Genomic DNA, 11,242 nt, shown 5'->3' on the forward strand with positions numbered 1-11,242 from the left:
GCTCGGGGACGCGGGCTCCCCCCCCACCCCCAACGAGCGGAGCCCCGGGAGCAGCGCGCCCCGCTCGCTTCATTCATTGCCCGCCCGGCCCCGGCCCGCCGCTCACCCGGAGGGGGCCGCTGCAGAGGGCGGCTCGGCCCCCGCGGGGCTCCGGGCGCCGCTGTCCCGCGCGGCCGCCAGCTCGGCAGAGTGGGAGCCGCAGCGACTCGCCGCTCCCGGGGGTGGCGGTCCCGCCGCGGGCTGGAAGCGACTCGCTCCTGCAGCCGCGTCCGCGGGCTCCGGCGACGGGGAAGTAGATGGGCAGGGCGGCGAGGCGGCGGCGAGGAAGAGCGGCTGCTCCGGCAGCTGGTCCAGCTCCACACTCCGCACTTTGCGCAGCTGCCGCCGCCGCCAGTCCGCGCGCTCGCGGCCCGCGCTGCCAGGCTCCCGCAGCAGCCCCGCCGCGCCCGCTGCGGGCGCGCCGCTTCCCTGGAGAGCTCCTCCTCCTCCGCCGCCGCCGCCCGCCTCGGGACTCGCCGCCGCGGCGCCCGGGAATCCCGACGACGAGGCGCGATCGCCCGCCGCCGCCGCCATTTTCTCTCGCGGGCTACATTCGCTCGTGCCTGCGGGGGAGGGAGGGGGCGGGGAGAGCGCGGGGGGCGGGCGGAGCGGCGGGCGGGTGGGCGGGCGCGCGCTGCTGCCGAGGGCGCGGGCGCGGGCGCGAGCGGGGCCGCGCCTCCCGGCCGGGGCCCGGGAGCGCGGAGCGGCGGGCGGGCGCGCGGCGCAGGTGGGAGGGCAGGGGCAATGCGGGGAACCGGGCGCCGGGCGTTGTGCGCTGCAACCAGGCCGCCGCCAGGTAGTGCGAGACCGGGCGGGGCAGCGGCTCGGCGGGAGCTCGCCCACCCTTGAGCAAGCAGTAATCCGAGCGTGAGTCCCTGGTTCTGGAAGGGGACGCAAGCCGGAGGACTCACGGTCTGTCACTTCACGCGTTTAGTAGCGGTTGCTGGGGGGGCCCCCGCGCGCACCGGCCCGGCCCGCGCCCGAAGCGCAGGTGGCGCCCCGGGACTGTCGCCTGCCGCAGACGGGCGGACGCGAAGCCTTCTCTTAGGAAAGCAGACCTCTTGTCCCGCCCTCGTGTCACAAATAACACTACTTAAGATTTCTTGCGCTACCTTGTGCACCTCTGAAGCTGCTGGTTTGGGACACCCTCCCCCCCACTCCCCCGGCTACGCAGAGGGACCAACCCGGGTACTCTGCCAGAGGTTACTCCCCCGTCTTGGAAAGGCAGGCTCCAACCGAAAGCGGGAGAGCACGTCTGGGGAAGGAGCCAGCGCTATGCCAGGAAGCGCTGGATCATGCCATCTTCTACCAGGTCTCTCCCCACCCCCAACAGATGCTCCCAGCTGCACGTCCCTCTTCCTGGCAGTCAGGTGACAGGCCGGTTCCCGGGTCCCCCACCTCCCTCCCGCCGCCGCTCCCTGGTTGCCCTGTGCGGCGTCCCTCGCCTTTCTCCTGCCCCAGAGTCTAGAAAATGTGCTGGAGATAGAAAAGCAGTATACGTATATGGGATTTCCCCCCTTCGACCCTTTTTCAACGGGATAAAGCTGCCTTGTCGTCCCTATCTCACCCGCCTCTGCCACTTTTTTTTCCCCTAGCCACTTTGTCTAGAATAGACAATCTCTCAGAACCCAGGATTTCTAGATTTATTTTGTGAAACATTAAGACATGAGGCGTGGGGGGAGGGGTAAGAAGGGTTTTCATCTTACAGAGAAAGGAAAGATCTCTCCAGCATTTAGACAAAAGCCTGAACTAGCTCAAAATAATTCATTTAACCTCTCCAAAGTAGATCAAATGAAGCCCTCCTTAGGTGTGTAATGTCAGCCAGAGAGCAAGGTGAGGCAAAAGGGATTTTTAAAAAGGGATCCTGACTTCAGCTTGAGCTCGGTGTTATACTTACTGCTATAACATCTGGCACGCTACAGTTCTCAATGGTTACATTAAAAGGTACACGTTTTGAAAGTTTAGATTAGTCTGTTCAAGATTTAGGTCTACATTTAGGCTATAATTATATGCTCTTTTAATGGTAGACAAGCATAACATCCAAACCAAACAGTAGTTATTTCCCAGGTCTTCCTAGATTGCCACACCCACCAAATCCTAAATTGAAAAGGATTAGCTTTTCTGGTTTCTACTGAGATCTAAAATAAACTTTAAATTGGCGCACTCGTACTTAGGTACCTGTGAGAAAAGCCACTGCGGACCCTCAGCCTTTGTTTCCATCTTTGGACCAGGTTTGGAAGTTTGGCCTGAATAGCAAAGTAAAAAAGAAAAAGAAAAAGAAAAAGAAAAAAGAAAAAAGAAAAAAGGAACTCCGGCAAAAGGTGACTTTTGTCTCTTTATTTGTACAGTGTTTGAACTGTTTGAAGATGAGGGTGGGCATCAAATGAAGCACAAATTGACTAACTGCAGTTCTCTGGCCTCCATAGGCCACATCAGTCTATGAAGACTATGAAGACTAAGTGCTATCTCTCCCCAGTAGTTTCTCCTGATTTGAATCCCATTCCCTTTCATCTTTTATGGACATAGTCTGCTGTCATTATGCACCTATACCTGGACACACGTTTTTCTTTCAGAGATAAGTAATAAAAGGACCAGATTGGCTAAGGAAGTCTGCTCTCTATGTTAATATAACGTCTCCTTTGAATGCAGTTACCTGGGTAGGTCCCTCCCCAACTTTGTGAGCCATAAGTATGATTAAGTGTGGCCCTCCTCACCACACACCCAACCCAACCCCACGCCACCTTGATCTTTGGAGCTGTTTGAATACTGTGATGTATTTCTGCGGAAGCACGTGTCAGATGGCAGACTGCTATAGGCTCTCCATTGCCTTAATTTGATTCCGTTTCCCCTCTTTTCTCCACAGCTATGATTTTCATCTTCGCTCAGACTTAAACATAGCCGTGATTTCCAGTACACACTTGCAGTTTCAGGAGCTTTTTACCAGAAAGTACTTTTACCAGAGCTTTCCAGGTCACGGCTCCCACAGAGGGCTGCCGGGAATGGCCTAAGTCACACTTGAGCTGCTACACCAAGTTCATTTGGAGGATAAACACAGGGCATTTCCTCATTGGGCAAAAATATCACGATGTTAAAATGAAAAAGCCGTATGTGCTGGCAGGGTATTTCAGCTTATAAGGCATTCCGTTCGCAGCTACTGAGCAATTCCTTTGCACACACAAGATGTTTTATTCCTCTCAAATTGTTTAAATAATTTTAATATTTGTTATTAATTAATAACGGTTATTAATTATTAATATCAGTATATAATGAATATTCTTAATAATTATCTTAACCACATTGACTACTTTAACGGAATAGAATGCTTTCACCTGCAAATACTTTTACCAGTGGGTATTTTATTGGGCTGGCTGACATATTTTCAGACCCATGGGTATTAAATTTAATAAATTTCCCGCCTAACATGGTGGCGCATGCCTTTAGTCCCAGCGCTCCAGAGGCATAGGCAAGTGGATCTCTGGTTATTAGATTAATACAGTATGAGTATGAGTGAAAATTGGAAGTTTTTCCAACGAGAACTGAACTAAGGCTTCAAAGGATGAAAGAGGACAAGACATGGAAAGTGTTCTCTGTCAGATCAGGCATGGCTATGATCATTAAATAAGGTGAGGAAGAGGGTGTCCCTCTTTAGACAATTAGACAAATTTACTTTGAAAGTATCTATGTTTGCTAGCTTGGGTGACAATGCCACTTTCAGGCAGGGTCAGTGAGAAGGACACATGGAAGTATAAGTGGAAGTCCTACATGCAAAGAAACAAGGCCCTATCACCAAATCCCAACCCCAACCCTGCATTTTTGATTCCGGTTCTCCTCTTTTCTCCACAGCTACGATTTCCATCCTCAATTGGACTTAAACATAGCAGTGATTTCCTGTACACGCTTGCAGTTTCAGGAGCTTTTTACCAGAAAGTAACTTTTATCAGAGCTTTCCAGGTCATGGAAAGGAGGTTTTAAATTTAAGGGTAAAGTGGAAATTTATTAATTTTCCCCCCAAGGTCTAGGGTCTCATTGGGTAGGTAGTTCAGGCTATCCTGAAATTCACTATTCAGATCAGACTTGCCTCAAACTCAGAGATCTACCTGCCTCTGCCTCTGCCTCTGCCTCTGCCTTTGCCTCTGCCTCTGCCTCTGCCTCTGCCTCTGCAGCACTGGAACTAAAGGCATGGGCCACTGTGTTAGGCTGGAAATTTATTAAATTTAATCATTCCTCTTAGCAAAATTTTATTCTTTCTAACCTGCCTTGAATCTTCAAATCATTTGAATGAGCAACATTGGTGATTTGTTTGTTGGTTTTGTGAGACGGGGCCTTGATTGATAACCCAGGGTGGGTTCAAATTTCTCAACCTTCTATCCTCCTCCTTCTATGTGCTGGAATCACAGGCATGCGTCATCATGCCTTGTGGTTACCTTTTTTTTTTCTTGCACAACTTGAGGTCAAAAATATGAATAAGATATGCAATATTGGTATCCACTGGAAGAATAATATTTAGTAAAATATAATGTAAAACACATTCAAGCAACATAGACAATTTTAGTTTTCTATTACATTTAGGAGTAAGTAAAATGGTAAAATTAATAACAATGTATTTTATACTCTAAATATTTAAAAGCATACTTACATAATAAAATATTGCAAATGACATGTGTTATCTTCTTAATCAAACCTGGTGTGTTTTATATTTATAGAGCATCTCAAACATCTTAACTTGGACTCCAAGCGTTCAGCCCTCCAGATCAGTGATTCTCAACCTGAGGGGTTGAGACCCTCTTGTGGGTTACATATCAAATATTCTGCATACCAGATATCCGCATTCATAGCAGTAGAACAGAAGCAAAATTACTGTTATGGAGTACCAATAAAATAATTTTATGGCCGGGGGTCACCACAACATGAGGAACTAACTGTATTAAATGGTCGCAACACCTGGAAGTTTGAGAGGCACTGCAGATGTATGTGTAGCCTGTAGCTACTGTAAGTTCTAGAACGGTCATATCTAAGACATTTTATGGACGGTAGGATGTCTGGTTAGAGCATGTTGGTGTACGAGAAAAATACCTATCTGAATGTGTTCAGAAAACTGAAAAGAAACAACAGATATGTACCAGAATATCTTTCCTGAGTATGTTCTCTTTCCTCAAACGCTTTCATGGTTCCACTCATTACAGAATATAGAATCTGTTCTTTCATAATTGATAGAGGAATACACAGAGATCATAGATCATGGCGTCTACCCTTATGGAACTCTGAGCACCCACATCTCTCTACCTTCCCAACAACTGTTTAGTTCTCACCATGGCTCCTGTTGCACATCAGGTTCCCTGCTCTTCCATGGTTTCTCCTATGGAACTCTGTTCTCTGAAAATGCTTCCCAAAAACAAACCCTTTTCACCCCCAAACCTTCGCCTTCCTGATACTGTGAAGGACAGAGCAGCGGTAGGATAATACACCTTAAATTACCTTGGAGTTAATAGGTGAATCAGCAGTAAATGGATCCTAAACGAGCAGAATATTTCTATAACAAGTTGAAGTGTGTGTGCAACTTTAGGCTTTTATAGACCTGAGATGACAAAGTACCAGTTACGAATGTATTTAGCTGCATATGTCTGTGTGTTCCAATGAGGAATAAAGTCACACATAATTTTAAAACTTCTAAAATGAAAATTGTTAAGCTTTCCGAGGCAGAGTTTTGTCATATATCCCTGACTGGCCTCTAACTCACTACTATGTAGGCCAGCATATCCTCAAACTTGTGGCACTCTTTCCGGCACCCTAGTGCTCAGAGCCACTACAGGTGAATGCTGCCCTGCTCCACTCTATGAAATGATGTTAAAGCTTTTATTTTTTAAAGTTCTAATTACAGTTCACATAATTTATGTTAAATCTATTAAAACAATCCAATACGGTATTAGTTTTATTTTTCAATTTAAATTAACTTCATCTTTTTGTTTTGTTTTGTTTTTTTTTGTTTTTTGTTTTTTGTTTTTCAAGACAGGGTTTCTCTGTGTAGCCCTGGCTGTCCTGGAACTCACTTTGTAGACCAGGCTGGCCTCGAACTCAGAAATCCACCTGCTGCTGCCTCCTGAGTGCTGGGATTAAAGGCGTGCGCCACCACGCCCAGCTAACTTCATCTTTTATATTATATTTTATGCTATTATATATTACATTATGTGTAACATAATTTTATTATATAACATTATAATATATTATTCTAAAAGGCAAAAAATAAGTTCAAAATACAAAGTTTGTGACTAGTAAAAATTTGAATGCTAATTGTCTAAATGAGCTGGTACTAAAACTTCTTGAAAGTGAATGTTATTAAATATGTTATTAAAATGCAACTATAATTCCAGTAATTCACAGCCACATAGTTACCACTGCATACAATAGCAATGCACTTCATATGTTTTGTTTTGTTTGGTTTTATGAGACAGGGTTTCTCTGTGTAGCCCTGGCTGTCCTGGAACTTACTCTGTAGACTAGGCTGTCCTGGAACTTACTCTGTAGACTAGGCTGTCCTTGAACTCAGAGATCCGCCTGCCTCTGCCTCCCAAGTGCTGGGATTAAAGGCGCGTGCTACCATGCCCGGCCATATGTTTTGTTTTAATCTACAGAAATATACATATAAATATACATATATCTCAAAATTCTAAAATGATCCTTAGCACTTTTTAAATAAGATTTATTTGTATTTTATGTGTTTGGATTTTTTTTTTTTTTTTTTTGCCTGTGTGTATATGCCCCACATGCGTGCAGTGCTTGTGGAAGCCAGAAGAGGGCAGTAGATATGCTAGATTTGGAGTTTAAAGATGGTTGTGAGCTGCCTCATGCCTCGTGGGTACTGAGAATCAAACCCAGGTATTTTACAAGAGTATCAAGTGCTCCCAACTGCTGAGCCATCTCTCCAATCTCATTCCTTAGCATTCGTATACAGATGTGAATAGTTTTGGGAACTCACGTAATGGGCCACAAAGAAAAGAATTTGTAATGGGCCACAAAGAAAAGAATTTGGACCACTGAGTGACTGGAGGGTCCTGTCCTATTGTTCCAGAATCCACCAGCTTCTCTTATTTTAAGAGATGGATTTAGCAAGTTAAAAACTATTCATTTATTTTCATACTAAACACTTCAACCAGTGCCACCCCCGAGCTGATTACAAGCTGATACTCTCTAACACTGGCAGCAGCACCTCTGTGAACCTTAGTCCTTTCAGTTTATAGGCAAGCATATAAAATAACACTTCCCTGGGGGGTCGGGGGCATAGGCTTGAAGTGGCAGGTTACGCTGGCCACTACTGTGTGCCAACACCAGTGACCAGGTGACCTTTCATAAACACACTTTCCCAAATATGTGACAAATAGCACACTCTGAAGCGAAGGCCAAGCATAGAGTTTCCCTCTGCCCAGGTCTGAGGGAGGCACTGCTGGGCACAAGCTAAGGACCAGGCCCTGTGCTAGGCTCTTGGAATAGAGAAGGTGAGATAGTGCTTGTCACATAGGGCAACTTACAAAGTCTTTTTGTGTTAAGACCACTTGTTCACAGGTCCACATTTCCAAGTGCTGGCTGGGGAGGTATTTCCTCTTCACCATCTTTACTTGCCTCCCCAGAGTCGCTAGCTAGCAGATACTCAGTAAACAGGAGCTAATCTAGGGGGGTTACAAAACACCATCTACAAGTTCTTAGGGTCTGCCTTTCAATTACACCTCTCTTTGGACATCTCCCCCTCAAGAAACAGGAAATTTCCCTGTGATATTGCTTCATTTGCAAACGTGTGAATTCAGTTTATAAAAAAACGGGATTTATTTATGCACAATCTAACTGTCTCCTCTGTGTGTGTGATGCATACGGGTAGGTGTGTATGTGTGTAGGTGTGTAGGTGTGTACGTGTGTACGTGTGTATGTGTGTGTATTTGTGTAGGTGTGTATGTGTGTATGTGTGTGTATGTGTGTATGTGGGTGTGTGTGTAATGTGTGTATGTGTGTATGTGTGTGTATGTGTGTAGGTGTGTATGTGTGTAGGTGTGTATGTGTGTGTATGTGTGTAGGTGTGTATGTGTGTATGTGGGTGTGTGTGTATGTGGGTGTGTGGAGAGTATGCGTAGAGGTCAGAAGTGGGTGTCAGTTGTTTTCCTCTGTTGCTTGCCATCTTATTTATTGAGACAGGGTCACTGACCCTGGAGGTTATTGATCTGGCCTGGCCAGTGAGCTCCAGGGATACCCAGCCTCCACCCCCGCCCCCACCCTCCCACCCTGTGAGTTACACTCCTGCCTGGATTGTACTTGAGCCCTAGGGATCAAGTGAGGTCCTTCGGCTGGTGTGGCAGGCATTTTACTGACCAGAGCAACCTCCCCAGCCCTTCTAATTGCCTCTTTTGAGGATAATTGGTGTTGAGGTAGATGGAATCAACAGGAGAGGAACAGAAAGTGAGGAAAGCTTAAGGAAGATAAAGGGTGGAGAACTTGACCAGAAAGCTACACTTCAGGAGCCCCTGGGACTGTTGGTGCAGGGAGGTGAGAGGCAGATGCCACCAATACCCATGAAATTCATTCTGTACAAAGACGGGAGAGAGGCCTCTAAGGCCCAGAACTGGGAGGGGTGGCCGTGGGGGGAGGGGTGGTGGTGTCCCTGCCCAAGGAAAATGGGGATTGCTATAGGAAGGAGAACCTTGAAAAGTGGCTTGGGGTTCAGGTGATACTATAGTTCATAAAGACAAAAGGCACTGGACATTTAGAATAGAAACCTAGAAAAGAAAATAATCTCTATAAAACAAACATACTTTGAAGGATAAAGGACCAAGATTCTAGAAGTTTCTAGAGAGCAGGTGCTAAATATTATTAAATATAATTATGTTTATTGAGTACTTACTGTGTGCCAGAGCTAAGTGCATCATATTATTAACATTTAATCTCCATAATAGCCCTATGACATCGGCACTGTAATCACCTCCATTTTGCAGGCAGAGATGAAACAGAGAGAGTAGGCAACTGAGCCAAGGATATTCAGCTAGCAACTAGAAGATGTAAGATTTGAACTTAGATAGCCTGTTTCTACAACACATTTCTTTTAAGCTCAAAGCTGTTTTGATGTCTTTCTGAAGTTGACATAAGTTTTCTTAGTAGACATAAGCAGGTTCATGAGCCCTTTCCGAGGCCTTTGCTCAGTGTAGATATAATTTCTTAATGGCTCCTTAAACTTCTCAAATGAAAGTTATAGCAAGAGGCTCTTTATCAAATAAATAAATAAATAAACCCTTTGAATGGGGAATAGGATACTACACTTTATGTTTTTTATTTTTAACCTAAATTTAAAGTTGAATCAAACCTCTTATTGGAAACTTCAAAGATAAAACTTTCAAATTACTATGGATTTTAAAATTCACTTAAAAAGAAATAGAAAATAATATCTTAGCATGAATGGTCTGTGAAAAAGTATGGTAGAGACAGATGCTCATAAAAATTCCCTCTCTGTCCAGGACTTGGCACATGAAACTACGAACCATCTAATCGCCTTGCCAAGGACTGTGTATCCCAGAATGCCTTGCAGTGAAGTGTGTGAGCTGTGGTTTAGAGAAACTGCACGTCTAGATACAGATAAGTACAGTGGCCCAGAGGGTACAGAATCGCAGAACAAAGGGATCGCTGAACGGATAGATGGATGACAGCTCCCTCGACAACTTGAATTTATCCCCAGAAATATATAGATCTATTTGATATGGTAATCTTCCTGAAATAATTCGATATAGTTTTCTTTGTCCATTCTCATGTTATGAATGAGACTTACCTGTCTTCTGGCGGAAGGAGCATGACACAGTGACAAGTGCACTGTGGTACCCATTAGGCCTGTGTCTGCATCAGCTCTCCCATGGCTATCAGTGGGCCTTCGTATCAATGGGAAACATGATTCATCAGCCACTACGATGGGGCAATCACCCTGGGAGGACCATCTGCTTCCTCTCACCCGTACACCACTCTGGTGTACACGAAGCTGCTTCCACGACGGTGCCTGCGTCTCTCTGGCCTCTGAGGGTTGCACTTGGGACTGCGTGGCAGATCAGAGGTGGCCTCATACACTGCACAGTCCTCGGCTAGCGACGACAGGAACTGTGGTGGTTCCTGGAGGAGGCTGGTACCAAGTTATGAGATCCCAGAGTGCGTGCTTCTTCCTAATTCCACAATATGCATACAGCAGAGATGAGCAGATGCTGTGAATCAGAGCTCTCCACCCTCTCTCAGGCCTGGCTGTTAAATATTGACCATTGACCGGTGTGTGCTTGCTCTGTTATCCCGCTGGTGAGATAATTCAAGGGTGTGTTCTACAAGGCCTTCCAGCTCTCTCTCTCTCTCTCTCTCTCTCTCTCTCTCTCTCTCTCTCTCTCTCTCTGTCTCTCTCCACCCATGGGTGGTGGCCATCTTGGACAGCCAGCTTTTCTTGGCTCTTCTCTACCCCTGTTTCTCTACTTTGCTGTCACTTCCTGTCACTTTCCAAGTTGACAAGAATCTTGCATCCCAGTGTGCATTTGGGGGAGCTCACTGTAGGAGAGGAGACGGTAATCTGTAAAGTTACAGTCATATATGTATACATATACATATACATATACATATACATATACATATACATATACATATACATACACAAAGCCCTCTACAAATACAAGCTCTTCCGATGACCAGACAGGTACCTGACCAACACCACAGTATGATTGCTAATTAGCCCGATATTAGATTACTGCACTTAAAACTCAGTTGCTCTCAATATGTGAATTGCCTTCAACGGCTTTTAATCTTTATTATTTTGAATAGTTCCATGATACATTAAAATGGAAGTCTCTAGTCTCTGCCCCCATCCAAACAGATAACGCACACTCTGGCAAGGTGCCAACTTCCATGTGTCATTTGGCTGGAAGATGGGGGCCTCTAAAGGCCTTGAGGTCTCTGGTGTGCTCAGCTCATTGGTCCTGGCCTGTGTTAGCAACTCTGTTTGTTATTTATTTTAAATACAGTGTTGATCTTGTATTTTTGTCATGTGTATAAAGTGACATGCTCCAGGATCTCCCTGAGGCTGTAATAAGACAGGTTCCTTAGAAAGGGTTGCCACAAACCCAACACTGCAAAAATACAAAGAGTGTGGTGGGATTTTCCCTATTAAAAAAAAAGGTTCTTTATGATACCTTTATGGTGAAATTATAAT

General features: G+C 45.7%; 1 protein-coding gene and 1 long non-coding RNA gene across 5 annotated transcripts in view; one reads left to right on the top strand and one right to left on the bottom strand.

The window, feature by feature from the left end:
* Positions 1 to 9,873, bottom strand: part of Map3k1 (mitogen-activated protein kinase kinase kinase 1) — a 71,842-nt gene extending 61,969 nt beyond the window's left edge. The window contains exon 1 of one of the 2 annotated variants that reach the window (NM_011945.3): positions 107 to 597. In NM_011945.3, the coding sequence (NP_036075.2) occupies positions 107 to 573 (467 nt within the window). In that variant the 5' untranslated portion in view covers positions 574 to 597. Of the gene's footprint in view, positions 1 to 106; positions 598 to 9,835 lie in introns of those variants that run through there. The other variant, XM_017315516.2, reaches the window with a different exon arrangement.
* On the top strand, positions 742 to 2,647 carry Gm15327. Of its 3 annotated transcripts, none has more exons than XR_382911.2 (3): positions 742 to 1,351; positions 2,214 to 2,360; positions 2,466 to 2,647. It is a non-coding gene; the product is annotated as a predicted gene 15327 (long non-coding RNA). The 3 variants fall into 3 exon arrangements; XR_382912.2 differs by having other exon boundaries at positions 2,271 to 2,360; XR_382910.2 differs by lacking the exon at positions 2,214 to 2,360 and having other exon boundaries at positions 2,388 to 2,647.
* Positions 9,874 to 11,242: the final 1,369 nt, after the last annotated feature.

The sequence above is a fragment of the Mus musculus genome, chromosome 13 (genome assembly GCF_000001635.26).
Source record: "Mus musculus strain C57BL/6J chromosome 13, GRCm38.p6 C57BL/6J".
In the NCBI taxonomy this organism is placed as follows: domain Eukaryota; kingdom Metazoa; phylum Chordata; class Mammalia; order Rodentia; family Muridae; genus Mus; species Mus musculus.